This window comes from Condylostylus longicornis, unplaced genomic scaffold (assembly GCF_029603195.1).
Source record: "Condylostylus longicornis isolate FDR11 unplaced genomic scaffold, ASM2960319v2 ptg000040l, whole genome shotgun sequence".
Classification (NCBI taxonomy): domain Eukaryota; kingdom Metazoa; phylum Arthropoda; class Insecta; order Diptera; family Dolichopodidae; genus Condylostylus; species Condylostylus longicornis.
The window spans coordinates 14,883,138-14,901,759 of NW_026578009.1; the positions used below are offsets into that span (position 1 = coordinate 14,883,138).

The following is an 18,622-nucleotide window of genomic DNA, read 5'->3' on the forward strand; positions in this document are numbered from 1 at the left end:
AATTTTGTTATTTCAAAATCTGAAAACAATATTTAAACTCTATGCTATTTTTCTATTTATATTACATATTTTAGGTGCACCTCCTTTTGGAATATTAAAACAATTATATTTTTGGTTTATTTCTCGCGTCGACAATAGATCTTATCATTAAGCATTTTCCCTTTAAATATGCTCTCAAACAAGCATTTTTTTCGTTATCTAAAAACTTTCATAAAATTAATATCTTATTACATACATACTTAATAAGTATATTTAAGTATTTAATAATGTATTTTAATACCTCCTTCTTTTTGGCATACTTCTACTGAATCGCCAGTAGCCGGCCACATTAACTTTACAATTTGATTTCTATCAAGGTTTCCTTCTTTAATTATCCCAGTTCTTTCATATAAGCATCTGATAAAGCACTGGAATATTGATAAACTTAAATCAATTAAAGTATAGAATCATATTGAGTTATATAGAACTTTTTGTTTAATCTTTGGCACACTGTTTAAATTTATTAGCGATAATTCAATATGCACTTATAATATTGTTCATTTACAATATGCTTGTGCTATTAAAATTTTAAACGCTTTTGTTCGTTTTGTATTAAAATATTTTAATAGCCTTGTTATGTAAATTTCTATATATCTAATAAGTATTGTGTAAACTAAGATGTGTATATTGATTTTACATTTCCAGTTTTTTATTTTTTTTTTCTTACCATTGGAGTTTTATCAGTTTCATCCGGAAACTCTGCTGTGGAATTGAAAGCTTCCAAAAAATCTTAAATTATTCGAAACGTTAGTAACTTATAGCATATAATATATACATTTATTTCTTTTTAAAATGAATTAAAAATTAGTCTCTATCCTTATTCTAATATACATAAAGTCAAAAAATTAGAATAAAAGCAAAATATTTATGCAAATTAATTTTTATTTTAATTAACAAATATTCAATTAAATTTTTCAAATCTTACCGATTGTAATCTTATAGCTATCATTGCAAGAGCTAACAATATTATCAATATTTAATTCCTCAGTGTCAAAACTTGTATCATGAACTTCATCATTTCGTAATTGATGTTTAGTGCGGGCAAATATTCCTTTTTCTTGTACCTTCAAATTATGTAAAGCCGCTTGATTTATATTTGAATTTAACAAAATTAAAAAATAAATCTCAGCAAGAAAGTAAGCAAAACCTTGAAAAATTAACATCTTAACAATTCTGCAACAAAAGATCAAATATCGAAAAGTACATTGGTACACAGTTAGGTCATACCACAAATGCAGTTTGAATTTTGAAATTTTGCCTTTTAATAGCACATTTATTCTGTTCTTCATTAATCTATTCTACTTCCTTACCTAATTATACAATTATTATACATAAAACATGCATAAGTAAGTTTAATTCAAAACAAATAACCGCGTAAATCTACATTCTATTAATTATTTTACCTTTAAAGTACCTGCCCATATACATATGTACACATATACATACATACATGTTTATTTTACATAAATTGCGTTTGAAATACAAATTATAAATTCGTTCAAAATTATTTTAATACAAAATGTATACATATTAATTTTTGCCATTATTATAATTATACAATTACAATAATTAATAATATCTAAAATACAATACTGAAACATGCAATTTGTAATACAAAAGATTAACAAGCCTAGATTCTTTCTAAATAAATATACGTACATATATATTTATGTACGTATTATGTATGAATGCATGAATGTTTGCTGGATATTTGGAAAAAATAAGTAGTTAAAATATATAATACATAAATTTAGCCAAAATCTTTTAGAAACATTGCTTTCGGTTATTAGAAGTAGAAACTCATGGAATAATGATCCCACTGTAGGACAATTCATGTCTGCCTATATAAGAGATTTTTGATTCACAATGAAATTAAGCTCAAGGGAAGCAACGAAAGCACAACGGAAGCAAACTGTGAAGAACAGATCAGATGTTAGTATTTTGACAGTCTCTTAAAATACTCTTTAAAATAAATTATGCGAGGAACATAGGATATTTTTGTTATCTCAAGATGAATGCATATACAAGTAAGATGTGCAAATTAATAACAGTACCTGAAATTTTTTCAAACTAAATTTTTCATTTTTTATGAAGCTGTTGTAAGGCTGAAATATTTTAAATTTTTTTTTTGTTATATTGAAATGAAACTATTAGTATAAAAACCAAAATTTATACTACTAAATACATATCTGTGTTTATGTTGAAATTTTCCAACACAGAATTTTTCAACATACTGCTATTATTTTGCACGCAGTTGAACATGTGTAAATGTGTAAGTATGTATATTAGAATCCGGCATTCTGGAAAATCAAAGATATTTTCTAATGAATTTAATTATTAATTTATTAAAAAAATAAAACAGAACTTCTAAATAAATCTAGGTTTAATAAGTTACTATATATGTATGTATGTATTATCTTTTGGCTTAATTTGGCTTATAACAAATATTTTATTTTATTTTGCATTTATTATTTAAAATCAGTTTATTCATATCGATCCTCGTAAATAACACTGTAAATTCTCTATAAATATTCATTCTTATCTACACATGTACATGCTACATGTATTATAATATTCTTTTAGAGAATCGATTCTAGTAGACTGATTCCAAATTTTTAATTATGTATGTTAAAATAGTGAATTGTCAAAAACATCTAATTTTCCAAATTATAAAAAAAAGTTTAATTCAAAATTCAATCCAAATGTTAAAGGTACATTCATAATTCAATTATTTTTAAATAAAATTGCATTAACACTTTAAAACTTCTCTTGAAGTTTAATTGCTAAAATATTAAAGATGAGAATACGACAAGCTACAAGTACTTCAAAAAAGTCAAAAAAATCTGCTAATTTGCAAAAGTAATCATCTTTGGACTTTTTGAACAGACATTTGCTTACTGGGTGAAAAATTTAACTGTCAAGATTGTCAAGTATGTTTATTATATTAAAAAATCAAAACAAACTCCATGTGATTTAAAATTTTAAAACTAAAATTATTATTTCGTAAATTACTAATGAAGCACATTTTTGAAATTAATGACGATTGGGATGATAATACAGAACTTTCAAAATTTGAAACCAAAAAGTCAAAACAAAGACTAGAGAAATTGGAAAAAAACGATGAAGTAAAAAAAACCCAAACTGAGTCAGGGAAGTCAAAGAATAGAAAAGTTAAGATAAAAAAACATTTGTTAGAAAACCAAGTAAAATCTATAACTACGAATGGTTGCGATTTGCCTGTTGTTAATTTGCAAACAGAACCAAAAAACAAAAAGAAGAAAAAGTTGGCAATTGAAAAATTTGACGGAAACTGTAAATTTACGCCTCTTTTACGTAAAAATGTAATTTCTGAAGATAATTCTATGATTGACAATGAAATCTGTGTTGAAAAAAAAAAATCTAAAAAACGAAAACTTGATCATCTTGATAATGGCGATATGGTCAAGAAGCAAAAAATTGCAACGGCTACAAAATTAGATGATGGTCCTTTGAAGAAAAATTCTTTAAATAAAAATTTGCCAACCAGTAGTTTCGCTAATAAGCTAAGAGATAATCTTCTTGGTGGTCGATTTCGTTTTTTGAATGAATTGTTATATACAACGACAGGAAGTAAAGCTAAAGAAATGTTTGAACAAGATAGAGAAGCCTTCAAGGCCTATCATAAAGGATATCGACAACAAATTGAAAAATGGCCATTTAATCCATTAGATCGCATAATTAAACGCGTTCGAAAATTACCAAAACATATGATTGTTGCTGATTTTGGATGCGGCGAGGCGAAATTGGCAGAATCTGTTCCTCATAAGTGCTTTTCAATTGATTTTATCAGTTCTAAACCTCATGTTATAGCATGCGATATGGCTAACACACCACTAAAATCACAAAGTATAGATATTGTAATATTTTGTTTGTCTTTAATGGGGACTAATTTAAATGATTTTATTTGTGAGGCTAACAGAATCCTGAAATCGGATGGCATAGTGTATGTTGCAGAAATAGGGTCCAGATTTGAGAACGTTAAAGATTTCAAGAGCCTGTGGGAACATTTTGGGTTTGAACTTTTGCGTCAAGATGTGGATAAAAAAAAATATTTTTACTTTTTTGATTTCAAAAAAATTGAAAATGTTAAGAAAAATGTTTTAAGCATATCTAATTGTAAATTAAAACCCTGTATATATAAAAAACGTTAAATACCCGAATAAATGTATATTAATAAAATATTTGCAAGTTACACCTAAACTTATAAAAATACTACTTAGCAGCTTTAATACTCAAATACAATTTTCCTTGTATTGTCTGTTTTACAGGATTAATCTTTTTAAGTATTTGTGTCATTGTCTCCACAAGTCTTTCGTTTGCTACACCATTCTTTTTATTTTTGAATTTTGTAATCAATTCTCTTGCAGTCATTGGTTTGCGCATAAGGTAACGCCTTACAGCTTCTTCTGTTATGCCAAAGTCACTGAAAAAAAGTTTTTATAGTAAAAACATATCGCCGCTATACATTATAACTTACTCTTTTGCATTATTCATATTTACTACACCAGCAAAAGTTGGAGGTAAGGATGGAGTTTCCATTTTAAGTTTTTTAGCAGGAGTATTTATAGGACTATTACTATTATCAGACCCCGTCAAATCAGAAGGCATGTTATTGAATTTACGCTTATTAGCTTCTTGACTTGAAACAGCTGGAGAAGATCCGCGAGAATCTTTAGATATACCACTAGTTGAAGCTTCTTTTTTCTTTTTAGTTTTAGATTCCAAATCAGACTCACTACTGTCGGAAGAAAAATCAGAAGAAGAATCTTTCTTCTCATCTTTACTTTTCTTTTTGTTCTTTTTCTTCTTTTTATCTTTTGATTCTTTATCTTTATCTTTTCCTTCTTTCTTCTTCTCTTCGTCGTCTTCATCAGATTCCTCTGACTTTTTTTCTTCTTCCTCTTCACTTTCTGATGATTTCAACGCATCTTCTTCCCCAACGGATATTAATTCTTTTACGACTTTTGATTCTGGATCTGGTTCATCTTCACTAGAATCGGAAATGTAATCAAGTTCACGACCTTCTTCATCACCATTATCAGATTCCTCAAACGCTTCATCTTCCAAATCACGATCTTTTTTCTTTTTTTTATCAGTAGTTTTTTTCCCTTTTTTCTTGGAATTGCCTTCATCGTCACTGTCTTCCTTTTTTTTCTCTTTGTCTTCATCTTCCGATTCAGAATCTTCATCCGAATCTATCCATTCATCCATTTCACTAATTTGTAATTCTTTCGATTTTTTTGAACCACTGCCTTTAGCATTGACTTTTTCTTCTGGATCTTCAGGTTCATCATCCGCCTTTAATCGTCGACGCAACATCAACGAAAAATAATTCATTACCCTTCTTCTACGACCAAATTCTTGTTCAGCCTCCTCAGCAGATAATGATTTATAACGCTGAATTGGCTGAAAGTTATACCATTCATGCAAAGGATATGCTTCAATTGCTCCATCTGGAGCGTGGGTAAACACATAAAATGCAGCATTTTCACTTACACCACCTTCTCTAATCCCTTTGAATTTTTTACCAGATTTTCCCCCTACCTTTAAAATCCAAGGCTGCGCCTCTGGCTTATATCGTTTTGCGATTATTCCAAATTTTTTTCTCCGTACTTCCTCACGTAAATCACGATTATATTCAGATCCAGCTCCAAATTTAGGCATATCTTCATCCAATGTTTTAAATTCTTTCATGTTATTTTCTCTTTCCATACGAACAGCATTCCATTTGCCGAAATCAACATTTAATGTGGCGTTAAATCTCATAACATGATGTTTTTTCCTAGAATTTTTTGGGACTCGTATTTTGAACTCCTGCACATGAGCAACTGCCTGGGATGATCCCTTTAATAACAAAAAATCAACAATTTAAAAGAAGAATTTAATTTTATGTACCTGTGGTCGAGACGGGGTCATATTGTTTAAAATTACTTTTGAAACAATTTACTTAAAACTTTAGATATTTAATTTTGAATTAACTTTGATTGTTACTTTTAAAGAATATTTATTATTTTGTAGCATTAGGATAGTGCAAACGTTTTAATTGTTTTTTGATAAATCAGCTGAATGTGACATTTTGCAGTATGTTGCCAGCCTAGAAGAAAATGCCAACTAGGGTTTAGCGAGCTATTTATAGAATATACGTAAAATCTTAGGCTATTTCTTCTGTCTCACATTTGTTTTTTCGGAACTAAAATCCCATTAAATATCGTAAATTTGCTTATGCGAAGGTAGCAAAAGTGGTAGAGGGTTTTCATTTATTCAGTTCTAGAATAGTTCTAACTTGTAGTACGTTCGAAAATATACGCTACACACACTAAAAATATAGATCGTTCGGAAATTACTGGCTGCAATAAAATGCGTTCGGAAATTCAATCTGCAATAAAGAAATGTTAGAAATGTAGCGCAGACCTCTAGTATAAATTTTGTCGCTGCCTCATGAATTTTTTTTTCCTTTTTTAATTTAAAATTCAAAAAAAATTTTAAATTTCAAAATTGCAGATTCAGATATTAAATGGGTGTTAAAGTAAGTTTTCTTTAAGTCTTCAAATCTTGTTAAAATTTCCTTATTTGCATTGAACTCGAAGGCGAAAGGTATTGGGATATAATTTCATAAACAATGAGATTTATGTGATTTTCGAATGATAGATTATTTAGAAGTTTCAGAATCTGTAGACTGCGTAAACAAAAAAAACTTAGCTAAAGTTTTTGCCAACTGTTTAACGCTGAAACTTACAAATTTTAGTTCTAATGTAGAACTTTCAGCGCAGCGTGCATAAACGAAAACCCCCGTACTACAAAGTGCTATTTACTCAAGCTTTTCATTTACTTGCCATTTTGTTTACGAATCTTTTTGCGAAAGTCTAAGTTTTTGAAAAATAAAATTAAACTGAAGTGTTACATTTATTTTGTTTTATTAAATTACAAAAAATTCTTGCATTTCAAATTTATTGCATTTAACTAAATGTTATAATTCATAATTATAATTTTAGGTTATTAAATAATACAAAATCATCCCAGCTTACGAAAATGGTAAATTTTATGCATTATCCCATTTTTTCTTGATATCGCTCCTCTCCAGTTTAATTTTTGTAGGACTTAACTTTTCGTCTATAACCTTACAAATTTCTACTTTAAAAAAACTTAAGAAATGTTAAGAACAAAAAATTTTAGAAAATGCCGCGAATTTCCAAGTTTCGCATTTTTACATAGTTGGCCACCAGGCTTTTTCTTTTGAAGCAGTTTTGTTTGAAACTTCATGCGTAATGCAGTCATTTTACATTACGTATTTTCAAGTAATTTTTCTTGAATTCTTTTGAAACTATGAGTGCAACAGATTATCGAGAATGCACTTTATTTAATTCTCAATATTTTCTAGCTTGTCTCTGAGCGATCAGCCGTCACTTTATTTAATGAATTTGGTGATGTTCTCGGGAATCAAAGTGGGGTTCAATCTAAGTTACCGCAAGTCGTTAGTGCTGTCATTCGTCATTATTCATTACATACACTGAAATCAAATATTTTTTTAAATATAAAAATTTATATAAAATTAAAAAAATATGTAACAGGTTTTAACAATTGGCGAAGCGAATAACTTACTCAAATATGCGCCAAAATGAAGTCTTATATAAAGATGCCACAGACATCTACCTTATGGGACTTGCAGTACATTATAGGAGTTTATGGTATTGTACAAACTTTTTATTACATAGAAATTTTGTAAAGCACCTGTCGTTTCTTATGTTTTATCTTTCGTTATTATTTCTTTAAAATTTTACATCAAAATGTAATGAACATATGTATAGAAATACTAGGTCTGTTTGGTTTAAGAAAGTTTTTAAAAACTTTCAAAAACATTATAAAGTTCTTCCATGCAAAGCGTCTAGGACAATGTTGTTTGCTTCACTACAACTGTAGTTTTTTACTACATTTTGGCATTCTATACTATCATACTACTGCAAAGCCATTTTTACTACTTTTTTTAATTTATACTAGAAAATGTAGTTATTGCAATACTTAAGTTATAAATATAAAAATAAATAAAAATTAATAATATATATTATTAAAAAAAAATATACTTCGTTCCACCCCTTTGCAATACATATATTCTTATTATTTATTCTATTTTTTCTTTTTATAATTCATTACAAAATTCTGTTACAAACTTGTTCTTAAAATTAAAAAAGTTGCGAAAAAATATACGTTAATTGTTTTCATAAACGAAATCTGATTTGAAATCAATTTTAAACAAATAATCTATTTAGCCATGTTTGTCCAGATGCCTTATGTTTCATGATAATAATGTCTGCAAATTACTACTCTAGGGCTCTCGACACTAGTTTTTTTGAGACAAAGTGCTACTAAAAAACAAGATAAAAATAACAGCACTGTATACTACAATGTTCTTATTTTTAAAAATAATTTAACTTTATGAACAAAAATGAGAGGAAATGATGGCATTCTCATTTTCTAAATGTTTAAAGTTTTTCAAGTTTTGTAAAGTAAAATTTAGTGTTTCAAAAACTTTTGAAATCTTACAGCTGTCGAAACATACTATCCGCAAATTCTTTAACGTCAAAATTTTGATTTTAGTCTGCAAACTGTCTGAAACTAAAACTTTTACGGACAGAAATCTAGTAAACTTTTTACCCGTAATTGACTTTGAATTTTGATCATCCGTAAACGTCAAAACAAAAAAAAAATTTTTTTTAGATTTAAAATAATTTTATACTTACATATTAAAAATTAACAATAAAAATATTTTTTATATTATTTTTAACGTAATGATAGTCACTCAACACATCAAATTTATTTACTGAATTACTACGTCAGACTGTCTGCATGTAAAAAAAAAAATCTACAATTTTGACGCTTAATTGACTTTTTTTAAACGTTTAAGAATTTAAACTTTGACTGAGAGTAAAAACGTAGTAGAGTATCCGTAAACTCAGACAGCTCAGATTTTGTAAAATTTGACGTTTAAGAATTTACCATATGTTTTTCTTATTTGTGTCAGAAGGTTTTATTTTTAAAAAAAAAAGGATTCATCAACAATAACTTTATATGTATTCAAAAGACTTCAATTAAAAATAAAATAAAACAACCAAAATGGGTTCACAAATGGTTTTTTCTAAGTTTTACACTTTTATAATCCAAAATCAAAATTTTCGGTTTTTGGTGTCGGCAAAAAATATTAACGTAGTTTATGTTTAATAAATACTTTGAAATTTGACGTTTATCACATACTTACATAAAGTTTTTAAAAGTTTTTCCAAGTTTTATCTCAGACATAAAATATTTTCAAATAAAAATAAAATATTTTGATAAAATACATATTTGAAATGAAAATTTCTTAAACCCATATTGTTTACTTTTCATTCTGTAATCCACTTTCTTTTTAGCACCTTTCCAAAAAATTTTTGGAAAGTGCTTATTGGTTTTACTCTGCCCGTGCGTCCGTGTGTCCGTTAACAAAACTTCTACACCCTTGAAGATAGAAACTTGAAATTTTATACGCACATAGATCTTTACTAGATACTTATTTCCGTGGAAGAAAATTTTTCCCTATTGGAGCTCTGCTCTAATTAGGTACCAAATTTATGAAGTATTTTAAACTTCCATTGCCAGAGACCATTTTCCCAAGTGAACTCTGAAACATGCAATCCTTTTTATTCAGTTATGATAAACATTTTTGTGGTTTTTCCAGGCACCAAAAAAATTACAAAAAAAATTTGCAGAAATCAAATTTTTTATTTTACACAAAGAATTACTATATTTTTTTTTTAGTACAAATACCTATTTACCTACAATAATTATAAATGTTCACCTTGAAAATGCATTTTCCAATAAAAATAAATTCTTAACTTTGATTTAAAACATAAAATTAACAGATATTGTTTTAACACAACAATAGGAACATATTAAAATTAAATAATATTTAAAAACGCAAATGTTTTAAACTAGAGGTTTAAAAAGTAATAAATATCGTTTTTAGTGTTTCTTTTTGATTCTCCATGCGTTTAAATTGACTCTTGGAATTGCTTTACTATCACATCTAATTGGATAATTACTATGAAAGGAATAATTATTAAAACCTAATTTGTGAACTAATTTTTACGAGTTTAGTAATTTTTACCTTTTAACATCGGGCCTTACAAATGCTAGTGGTTGAATTTCATTTGTTATTAAATAATCCATATTGTCGCATATCAATGCAGCCATCGAAGTTTTACGAATTTCATTTAATTGAGCTAATGTAAAATGTCCAGGATTTATTTCCGGTCCATTTTCATAAAAGTATCTATCACCGTGTCGTACTCTTGAAAATTGGTCAGCTATAATTTCTGAGAACGTTGGACCAGAAATGCCACCTGATGTAATAATTGGCTCTAATAAACCGCCAATCCATAAATCAATATCATCAGGATGCTTATAAACTTTAGCCAGTCGTCTCGCCAACTGAAACAATATACCATTTTCAAAGAAAAATTCACATAATGATAAATAAAAAATTACTTCTGGATGAAAATCATCAAAACTAGTAACACGATTATGACCCATGACTTCAAGATAATCATTATATGGGCGAAGTCCTTCATCACGTCCTCTTTGAATGTTTAAAGAAGGGAGATCTAAACCGAATGGTTGGTCTCCACGGAATAAAAATCTACTTAGCTGTATCCACAAAAACAAGCAACATGTAAAAATTATAAAAGAACATTAATTAAAAAATTTGAAAATATAAATCCTAGGTAAAAAAAAAATAATTTTCGGAAAATTCAAAACATGTATTTCGTTTTACCCCGTGAGTAACAGCATTATCAAAATCTTGCATGGGCTGTCTAGTCATTCCTATCAACATTTCATCATAGAAAGTTTTCTGTCGCATTCTATCGACATTAAACATGATATCAGGAATTTCTATTTCTTCTCCAGATGGGCTCCTAAACACATGAAATACAAATTATTTGTCATAAAATTTTAAATGCATCTTAAACGAATCAGAAAAAAAGGAAAAAACATGTATTTATGTGTATATTTATACTTAATTCTTCCATCAACTGTTGAATGGCCAAATCTAAATGCAGCTCCTGTGAATTCATTTGTTACTCCTGGATTAACATCTTCGTTATAATCAGAATTATATCCTTGATGGCCTGTTAATAAGCTAAATCGTTCCATTATGTCAGTCCCAATGATAGCTGGTAAATACTCATTGAACGTAATATGTTGAAGCTCAGCAATGACTATTCTACGTGTTTCTTGAAAAATTTCTTCATCTGATAATTCAGGGTTAATGGCAGACAATATAGTTGCAATTCTATTATGTTCTCGATTAAATAGAATATGAACAGCAACTAAAGACGCAATTTGATTAACTCTGGTATCACCAGCTATAAAACAAGTTGCTCCGGGTTTAAGATCAGCACAAAATGGTTGCTCATTTGTTAACGGTAATATATCATGCTTTTTTTCCGTTAACATTCTCAGTTTCCCATCTCTAAATGTTCTTAATGATGCAGCAATTCTTTCATTAGAACCATAAATGGGTGAACCATCTAAATAATGTGTTACTTGTGATGCCTGTCTGCCATAACCAGCCATACATCCATTTGGTACCAGTGCTAATCTGACAAAATTCATACATCTTTGATTAAATTTTGAATAGAACTCATCATGTGGACTTATTGCAATAGGAAAACACGAATAATGTCTTTGTTCTTTTGGTAACATACTTGAACCATCTTCAGAACAACACTGAACATCCCTTCCATCTGGCATACGAATAGATCTGGATTGTGTTAAATCATGTGCTATAAATTGTCCAAATTGCATTAAAAATAAATTGAAATGCTTATGTGGACGATTGCTATTTGGCACCAAATTTCTAGAAATGTCTCGTGCACTTTTCAATTTACCGCCTTTAACGCTGAATTCCCTAGGTCTCCAAATACCATCAGCATAAGCTGGGCTTAATAATCTTTCCATATGAGAACCAGCTGAACCCCAACTAGCTCTATTTGGATGTGGATTATTACAGGTACCATCTATTGTTCGATATTTTGCATTTAAATCTGGACAATCTGGTGTTTTTTCATCGCACTGGCTATGACCAGGATATAAATTCACTTTAACTTGGGATTCCGCGAAAGCATAACTTGGGATATGATTTCTAGAAATTAGAAGTAAAAATTTAAGTCAATTTCAATAAATATAAAATATATTTTATTTTTACTTTTCTTTTAATACTTGGGTTGCAACAACTTGTTCTATTGCTAAATTTGATTGTGCTATCATTTCTTCTAAGTTTTCTTCAGGTTGATTGAACATGAAACCATGATAATAGCCTGGATGGCCAACTATTACTTTGGCAGTTTGACTAGTGCTTGCCATCATATCGGCAATCCGGGATCGAGCTTCCTTTATATAATTCAAACTATTATAATTCAAATTATAAATTTCCCGTTTAATTCGCGAATTGTTAAAACCTATTAAATTTCAATATGTAAGCAATATATTCAAAAATATATTAAATTTTTTTTGATCTATGCTCACTTGTATGGCTTTGACCTGTAGTACAACAAAAACCATGTTTCCCAAACGGTAAATTACATTTTAACGGTTTCTCTTCTGGTTTCATAAGCACATGTGCCGGACATTGAATTTGTGGAACACATCTCAGATTTTTAGGACAAATTTTGAAAAGTTTTTTCACAAATATTTTCGGTAAATCTAAAATCAAAAGGTCAGGTAATATATTTCATTTTTGAAAATTTAAAAATATGTTTGTACGTACCTATATGCTTACCATTTTTTTCTTTTAAAATATCATTTTCGATTTTCATTTCTATTAAACTTTCATTTTTAGAACATTTTATGACATTTAATAGTGAAAAACAAAATATTATTAGTAAAATTAATTTAAAATGTGCTGCTACCATTGTGAAAAAGCAAATGTATAGAAGTTTTAGCACGCCGTTTTTATTTCAGAAACTAAGTTATTTTTCAAAGCGTGAAAACATGTACCACTTTATAAGTGTTTAAAGACTGGATGTTAAAAGCAAACTGAGGAATCAGTATTCTCAAAAAATTTAAAAAACTTTTTAGACATATTTTATATCGTAAATTACGGTGTTTTTACAGATTGTTTAAGCAAAAAAGGAATAGAAGATCACATACACTCACACATACTCGTGTATTGGGCCTCGTGCAAAAAGCCGATATTATAAGTCCTGCATTTTAACATTATTATGGTAATCGAAAATAATTGCCGTCATTTAAGTTTGGAACACATAAGTAATTAATAATCGTAATGATTTTTGAGAGTGCTATGAACATACTCATTTATCAGAAATGGTAAAACTGCAGTTAAATATGATAAACCTATGTAAAAGCTAAACGAAGTGAATTGACAATTTTAACTTTTTTAAATAGCTAAGCAAAAAATAATCTAAAATCCAAATAAAACATTTAATGTTGATGAAAGCGTTTACAGATCTTGAGTGTGTTTCAAATTCGATCTACATACGTATGTACGTACACATGTATTTTATTTTGCATCACTGTTTTCTTTTAAAAGGATGCGTCATTGTAATACAGTTCATGTTTGATAAATATGTTACTGTGGCGATTCAGAATCACTGATACTTTTCTATTCTCATGAATAAACGCAACTCAGATTTACAACTTGTGAGCTGAATTGTATATGTTCGCAGGAATTACATAGGGATTACAGCAATTTTAAATCCTGGGATAAAACATTAGATACCTACATATATCTACTTAAAATTAAACGTAAATTGCAATAATTTTATTAAAGTATCAAATTAAAAATTGGTGGCTAAATCAAAAATTATTTTCTTTATTTTGTAACAATTGTGAAACGGGAAGGAATTTTGAATGAAAAGTGAGAATAATTTAATTTTCTAAAATATATCATCTCAATTTGGCTTTACGTTTTGATTGACGGGTTCCTTTTTTTTGTTTTTCTTCTTTTCCTTTCAAATTCTTGTTTTCTTTAATTTCAGACTCATCATTTTTTATTTTGCAGTCTATTAGTTCTCCCCCTTCAAAATCTAAATCAGTGGGTGTTTCTTTCAAATCCATTGGCTCTCCGTCAAATCTACAAAAACATTAAATTAGTTTTTTCATTAATAGAATTTTGGAAAAAGATGTGTAAATACATACATCAATGTAAAATTTTTAATATTGATTTTTAATTCTTCAGCTAGTTTGGCGCTTAGTATTGAAAAATTTTCATCTTTATTAATTGAAATTTCAACAATTTTTTTCCAATTATTCGATTGAACCTTTAAAACTATTCCGTTTTTGTCCTTTTTGCTGGGCGTATTATTGCAATTTGGGACAACTCGGCCCGTAATGATATCATAAAGTTTGTAATCAATGCTGTAAGGTGTGTCGTCTGGATTAATTATTTTATTTTCAATGTTGAAAAGAATATCATTTACAGAACAGTTTTCACGTTTGGCATAAATATTCATTAGATCAAAAAACTTTTGAAATTTTCTATGTTTCATTTTTTCAATTGCATTTTTCCATTGAATATTTATTATAATATTTTCTTTTTCCGTGTCTGATAAAAAACTAGAACATTTCTCAACTCGACCTGGGGAAATACACTCTAAGCTATCATCAATATCTATCTGGATCTAAAATTAAACGAAACTATGGGCAATTGTAATAGTACATTTGCAGATTTTACTAACAATGTTATTATTAACTTTTTTTTTGTTCTTGCCACGGGGTTCATCACATTTTGTTAAATCAACTTCAATTAAATTGTTTCTTTTAGATTTTCGGGAGCGAAGTGAAGACCTAAGAATTCTTTTTTCATTTGTAATGTCACCACTGAAAATGCATTCAGATGATTCTTCAAAATCTCCGCCTGATATTTCAATTTTATCACTTTTGGTCTTTTTTTTTTCTCTTGCAATTTTCTTACTGGATTCTGTTGATTCCTCTAAATCATCATCAGATAATTCAACTTCACAATATTTTGATGCTCTTTCAATCTGTTTTTCGATCGCATTTTCTGCTACAATAATAATAGTAAACACGGTAAAATAAGCAAACTAAATATGTACATATATGTAATTGTCTACTTACCATTACTACAAAATTTGTTTAGGCCATCTAAACAATCGTATTCAAAAGAATCCATTATTATTATGAAAATAATGCTTTAAAAAATAAATTTTTTTTTGTACGGCAGCTACTTAATTTCGCGTTCTCTCTATCTTTAAAAAAAAATTTGACATTAGCTACGCTTGAAACTTGTACAGCCTAACGGCTGTACAAAGTTAACGTATAGTTTAAGAATTGAATAAGCGTGTCATAATCAACGCAACCAGCCATCTTTAATGAATATGACGTCATCTTGAAGATACTTTTTTTTAAATTGTTAATGTATACGCAGTGATACAAGGAAGTCGATTTCAATTCGCCAAAAAAAAAAATTGTAAAAATAAATGCAATTATATACATATTTTAAATGAGGAGATTCAAAGTTAACATCAAAGTATATCTATTAAGAAGTGGTTCGACTCGTTCCATTCCGTTAACAAGTCCCAATACTCATTTTTTTTTTACGAAATATTACGAATTTTTGGCTTCGTTCCTGTTTTTTTCTTTAAATGCCACTGATGGTGTTATATTTCTTATTATATTTTTTCTTTTTTTTTTACGTAAAAAAGAGTTTAATATTTTAAAAAATCTCAGGATATTATACACATTTTTTAAAAAGCTTTCCATTTAAATTCTATTGCACGAAAAAGAAAGAAAAGTAAGAGGAAAGAAAAAATGAAAAAAAATTTCAAATTCATATTTCAGTATGGTTTTAAATGTTGATGAGGAAGGATGTATGATTTTTCATGCACATTTTGTATTTCCCAATAAGGTAATTTGAGTAGTGTCGGCTAATGAAAATGTTAATAAAAGTAACATAGGTTGACACATTTCAACAATTTGAATTATATCTCATTTCGGTTATTTATACGTTACTTATAAAGTTGTTTCAAATAATTTCAGTTAGTTATTAAAAATAAATATATATGTAACTACTTCCAATCAATTTTTTTTTTAAATAATTACTTTAATACTATTTCAAACATGTTATATTGAATGCTTCAAAAATTTTGTTGTGCTCTTCTTTCATATTTTATTAGCAGGTAAACAAGAGCAATCTATCTATAAAATAGCCCTGCCTATGTATGAATCTTAATAGTAAACGCAAACGGACACAAATTTACGGATATCAGTAGATACTACCTGTCATTTTACAATCGGAGTTTTTGAGTCATTTGCTAAGATACTATTTATTTCAAAAATAAAAAAGATATTCGAATCGGGTAATAAAAATGTATTATTGTCTTTTCCAAAAACCTTTCAAATATTTTTTTACTTAGGTAATATATTAAGTTTTAAAAATTTTTCTCAAAAGTAGAGGTAAAATTTAGAAGTGTGTATAAAATTTGTATTTAAAAAATAATATTTGATTGTATTTTAGATATTATTTTCTAATTCCCTCTTTAATTTTTTTGTTTACTATGTATTCATATCAATATTTAATAATTATCTTTCATTAATTATATTTTCAACTTGACACCACAGTTACTTCCCATATCTTAAGTTAGCTTACCCTATGAGAAAAAAAAGCTGTTCACTTAAAAATAATGAAATACTTTCAGTAACATATAAAACGTTGAAGGCGAAAGTTGTGCTTGTTGTTTTTCCGCTGTTTTAAACGTATTTCAAGAATTTTAAAATAATTATGAATGAAAATATTAATATATTTTCTTGATTTTTCAAATATATTTTCAAAATTTTACCTGCTTTATAATAAGTGTGAATTTATTTTAATATTTCTTCTCAAAAAATAGCCACTTCGATTTAAAAAAACCCATATAAAATAAGGTCGTGCTTTCAAGTTTCTCTCTTAGCATTGGAACTTGTTAGATATAAAGACATTACTCCAACTTATACGCCTAAATGTACTTATATGCTCATATATACATTTGTATAAATCTAAATATGTATACTTACCTTGACATTACAAAAAATCAAGGCTTGGACCCTGCTTTTTTGTGAATGCGTTTGTAAAATTACATATGTATTTTTGGCGAATTGACATTTCTTAAGAATAATTTTTTTTCTTGTTGTTTTTTGCTGTGAACTGTCACTCTCTCTTAAGATCCAGGTCTGTATTTCTGTCAGCCGTGATACTTAAACATTTATATTAACTCTATACATTTCTCTAAAGCCCATAAAAGGAAATTGAGAGTTGCCCTTTTTACGAGGTGGCCTTATACTTTTCAGGGCAGTGGACAATTTTTAAACTCTAAAACAATTTTAATTATTTTGTTGATTGCATTCAATAGACTACTTCTTGTTTATATATTTTTTTTTTCATAAAGGTTATTGTTTTCTGGGTCTATACAAAAATTACAAATAATCAACTGGATGCATTATTTTTTTTTTTAATTTTATTAATAATTTTTACATATAAAAGAATTCATATTTACTTAATTTATTTTTATATAAAAAAAGTTAAATTATTTCGGTTAATTCTCCTCATAAGTCAATATGTACATATGCGTATACATGTTTTGTCTTTACTATTTATAAAATTCTTAAATTATTTTAGTACTCAGTTCGAAAAAAATCATTTTGTTCCATAAAAAATTTCATAATTTATATATAAATTCTTATAATTATCAACATATGCGCATGTAAACTTTTACAAACTGAGTGCAATTTTTATTTAACGCATTCGTTTTGAATTGATGCTAGTTTTGTTGTTTAGATGTATTCGATTCTACGATTTAGCAGGAATTGCAAAATTAAAAATCGCATGTCTGCGCTTTTTAATAATATTTATAGCCTACTTTTAATAAAATTTGTAAATTTTAGGGCCCAGACGGACAAGCAATTTTTAATTTTGCATATTACTGTTAGATAAAATTACATGCTGTTTGATTGCTTAATTGCACGGAAACATATAATTGCATGTTTTTAAGTTACGTCTGTAACCTCAAATAAACTTAATGAGAAAGACTACACCTCGTTTCCGTCGTTTTTCTACTACAAACTTTAATAAAATTATTTTCATTTAAAATAAACATTTAAAAGTTCTTTCACATAAATTTAAATTTCGTAATTTTATTTTTCTTTTAATAATTTTGCACAATAGTGATTATTTTATTATAAATGTATGAATTTACCAAATTACATACTAAACAAAATATTACACACTTAAAATAAAAACTAATCAATTTATGCTTTCAATTAATACTTAATTAATTAGGTACTATTAATTAAATTAATGTAATCGAAACTTATTATTAAGGTTTGATTTAAGAACCTAAAATTTGTAAAGTTTGGTTTTATATAACGGTTATTGTAAAGAATGAAGCATAAATAAAAAGTGAAAACTACAGAATTTAAATTTTGTGTTTCATTTTTATTGTTTTAAAAGGTAAACATATCGAATACAAATAAGCAATCAAACAGTTGCAAAATTAAAAAT

General features: G+C 27.7%; 5 protein-coding genes across 8 annotated transcripts; 1 reads left to right on the forward strand and 4 right to left on the reverse strand.

The window, feature by feature from the left end:
- Positions 1-103: 103 nt before the first annotated feature.
- LOC129609822 (general odorant-binding protein 84a) lies at positions 104-1,202 on the reverse strand. The gene is made up of 4 exons (XM_055521945.1): positions 965-1,202; positions 707-768; positions 281-407; positions 104-198 (listed from the first exon to the last, which is right to left on the reverse strand). The coding sequence occupies exons 1-4, from the start codon at positions 1,200-1,202 to the stop codon at positions 104-106; spliced, it is 522 nt and encodes a 173-aa protein (XP_055377920.1).
- Positions 1,203-2,984: 1,782 nt separating this feature from the next.
- On the forward strand, positions 2,985-4,229 carry LOC129609554 (ribosomal RNA-processing protein 8). The gene has a single exon (XM_055521532.1). The coding sequence runs from the start codon at positions 3,054-3,056 to the stop codon at positions 4,227-4,229; it is 1,176 nt and encodes a 391-aa protein (XP_055377507.1). The 5' UTR covers positions 2,985-3,053.
- Position 4,230: 1 nt separating this feature from the next.
- Positions 4,231-6,134, reverse strand: LOC129609553 (general transcription factor IIF subunit 1). Of its 2 annotated transcripts, none has more exons than XM_055521531.1 (3): positions 5,974-6,134; positions 4,556-5,910; positions 4,231-4,501 (listed from the first exon to the last, which is right to left on the reverse strand). In XM_055521531.1, the coding sequence occupies exons 1-3, from the start codon at positions 5,992-5,994 to the stop codon at positions 4,291-4,293; spliced, it is 1,587 nt and encodes a 528-aa protein (XP_055377506.1). In that variant the 5' UTR covers positions 5,995-6,134; the 3' UTR covers positions 4,231-4,290. The 2 variants fall into 2 exon arrangements, with proteins under 2 accessions (XP_055377506.1, XP_055377505.1); XM_055521530.1 differs by having other exon boundaries at positions 4,556-5,922.
- A 3,688-nt stretch (positions 6,135-9,822) lies between these two features.
- On the reverse strand, positions 9,823-13,147 carry LOC129609635 (chorion peroxidase). 2 transcript variants are annotated; one of them, XM_055521690.1, is made up of 8 exons: positions 12,887-13,147; positions 12,634-12,810; positions 12,314-12,566; positions 11,123-12,250; positions 10,880-11,021; positions 10,594-10,752; positions 10,214-10,536; positions 9,823-10,147 (listed from the first exon to the last, which is right to left on the reverse strand). In XM_055521690.1, exons 1-8 carry the CDS (start codon positions 13,017-13,019, stop codon positions 10,069-10,071), a joined length of 2,394 nt encoding a protein of 797 aa, XP_055377665.1. In that variant the 5' UTR covers positions 13,020-13,147; the 3' UTR covers positions 9,823-10,068. The 2 variants fall into 2 exon arrangements, with proteins under 2 accessions (XP_055377665.1, XP_055377664.1); XM_055521689.1 differs by having other exon boundaries at positions 12,875-13,147.
- Positions 13,148-13,919: 772 nt separating this feature from the next.
- LOC129609756 (DNA repair protein Rad60) lies at positions 13,920-15,390 on the reverse strand. 2 transcript variants are annotated; one of them, XM_055521872.1, is made up of 4 exons: positions 15,205-15,390; positions 14,805-15,130; positions 14,266-14,747; positions 13,920-14,200 (listed from the first exon to the last, which is right to left on the reverse strand). In XM_055521872.1, the coding sequence occupies exons 1-4, from the start codon at positions 15,257-15,259 to the stop codon at positions 14,014-14,016; spliced, it is 1,050 nt and encodes a 349-aa protein (XP_055377847.1). In that variant the 5' UTR covers positions 15,260-15,390; the 3' UTR covers positions 13,920-14,013. The 2 variants fall into 2 exon arrangements, with proteins under 2 accessions (XP_055377847.1, XP_055377846.1); XM_055521871.1 differs by having other exon boundaries at positions 14,805-15,133.
- Positions 15,391-18,622: the final 3,232 nt, after the last annotated feature.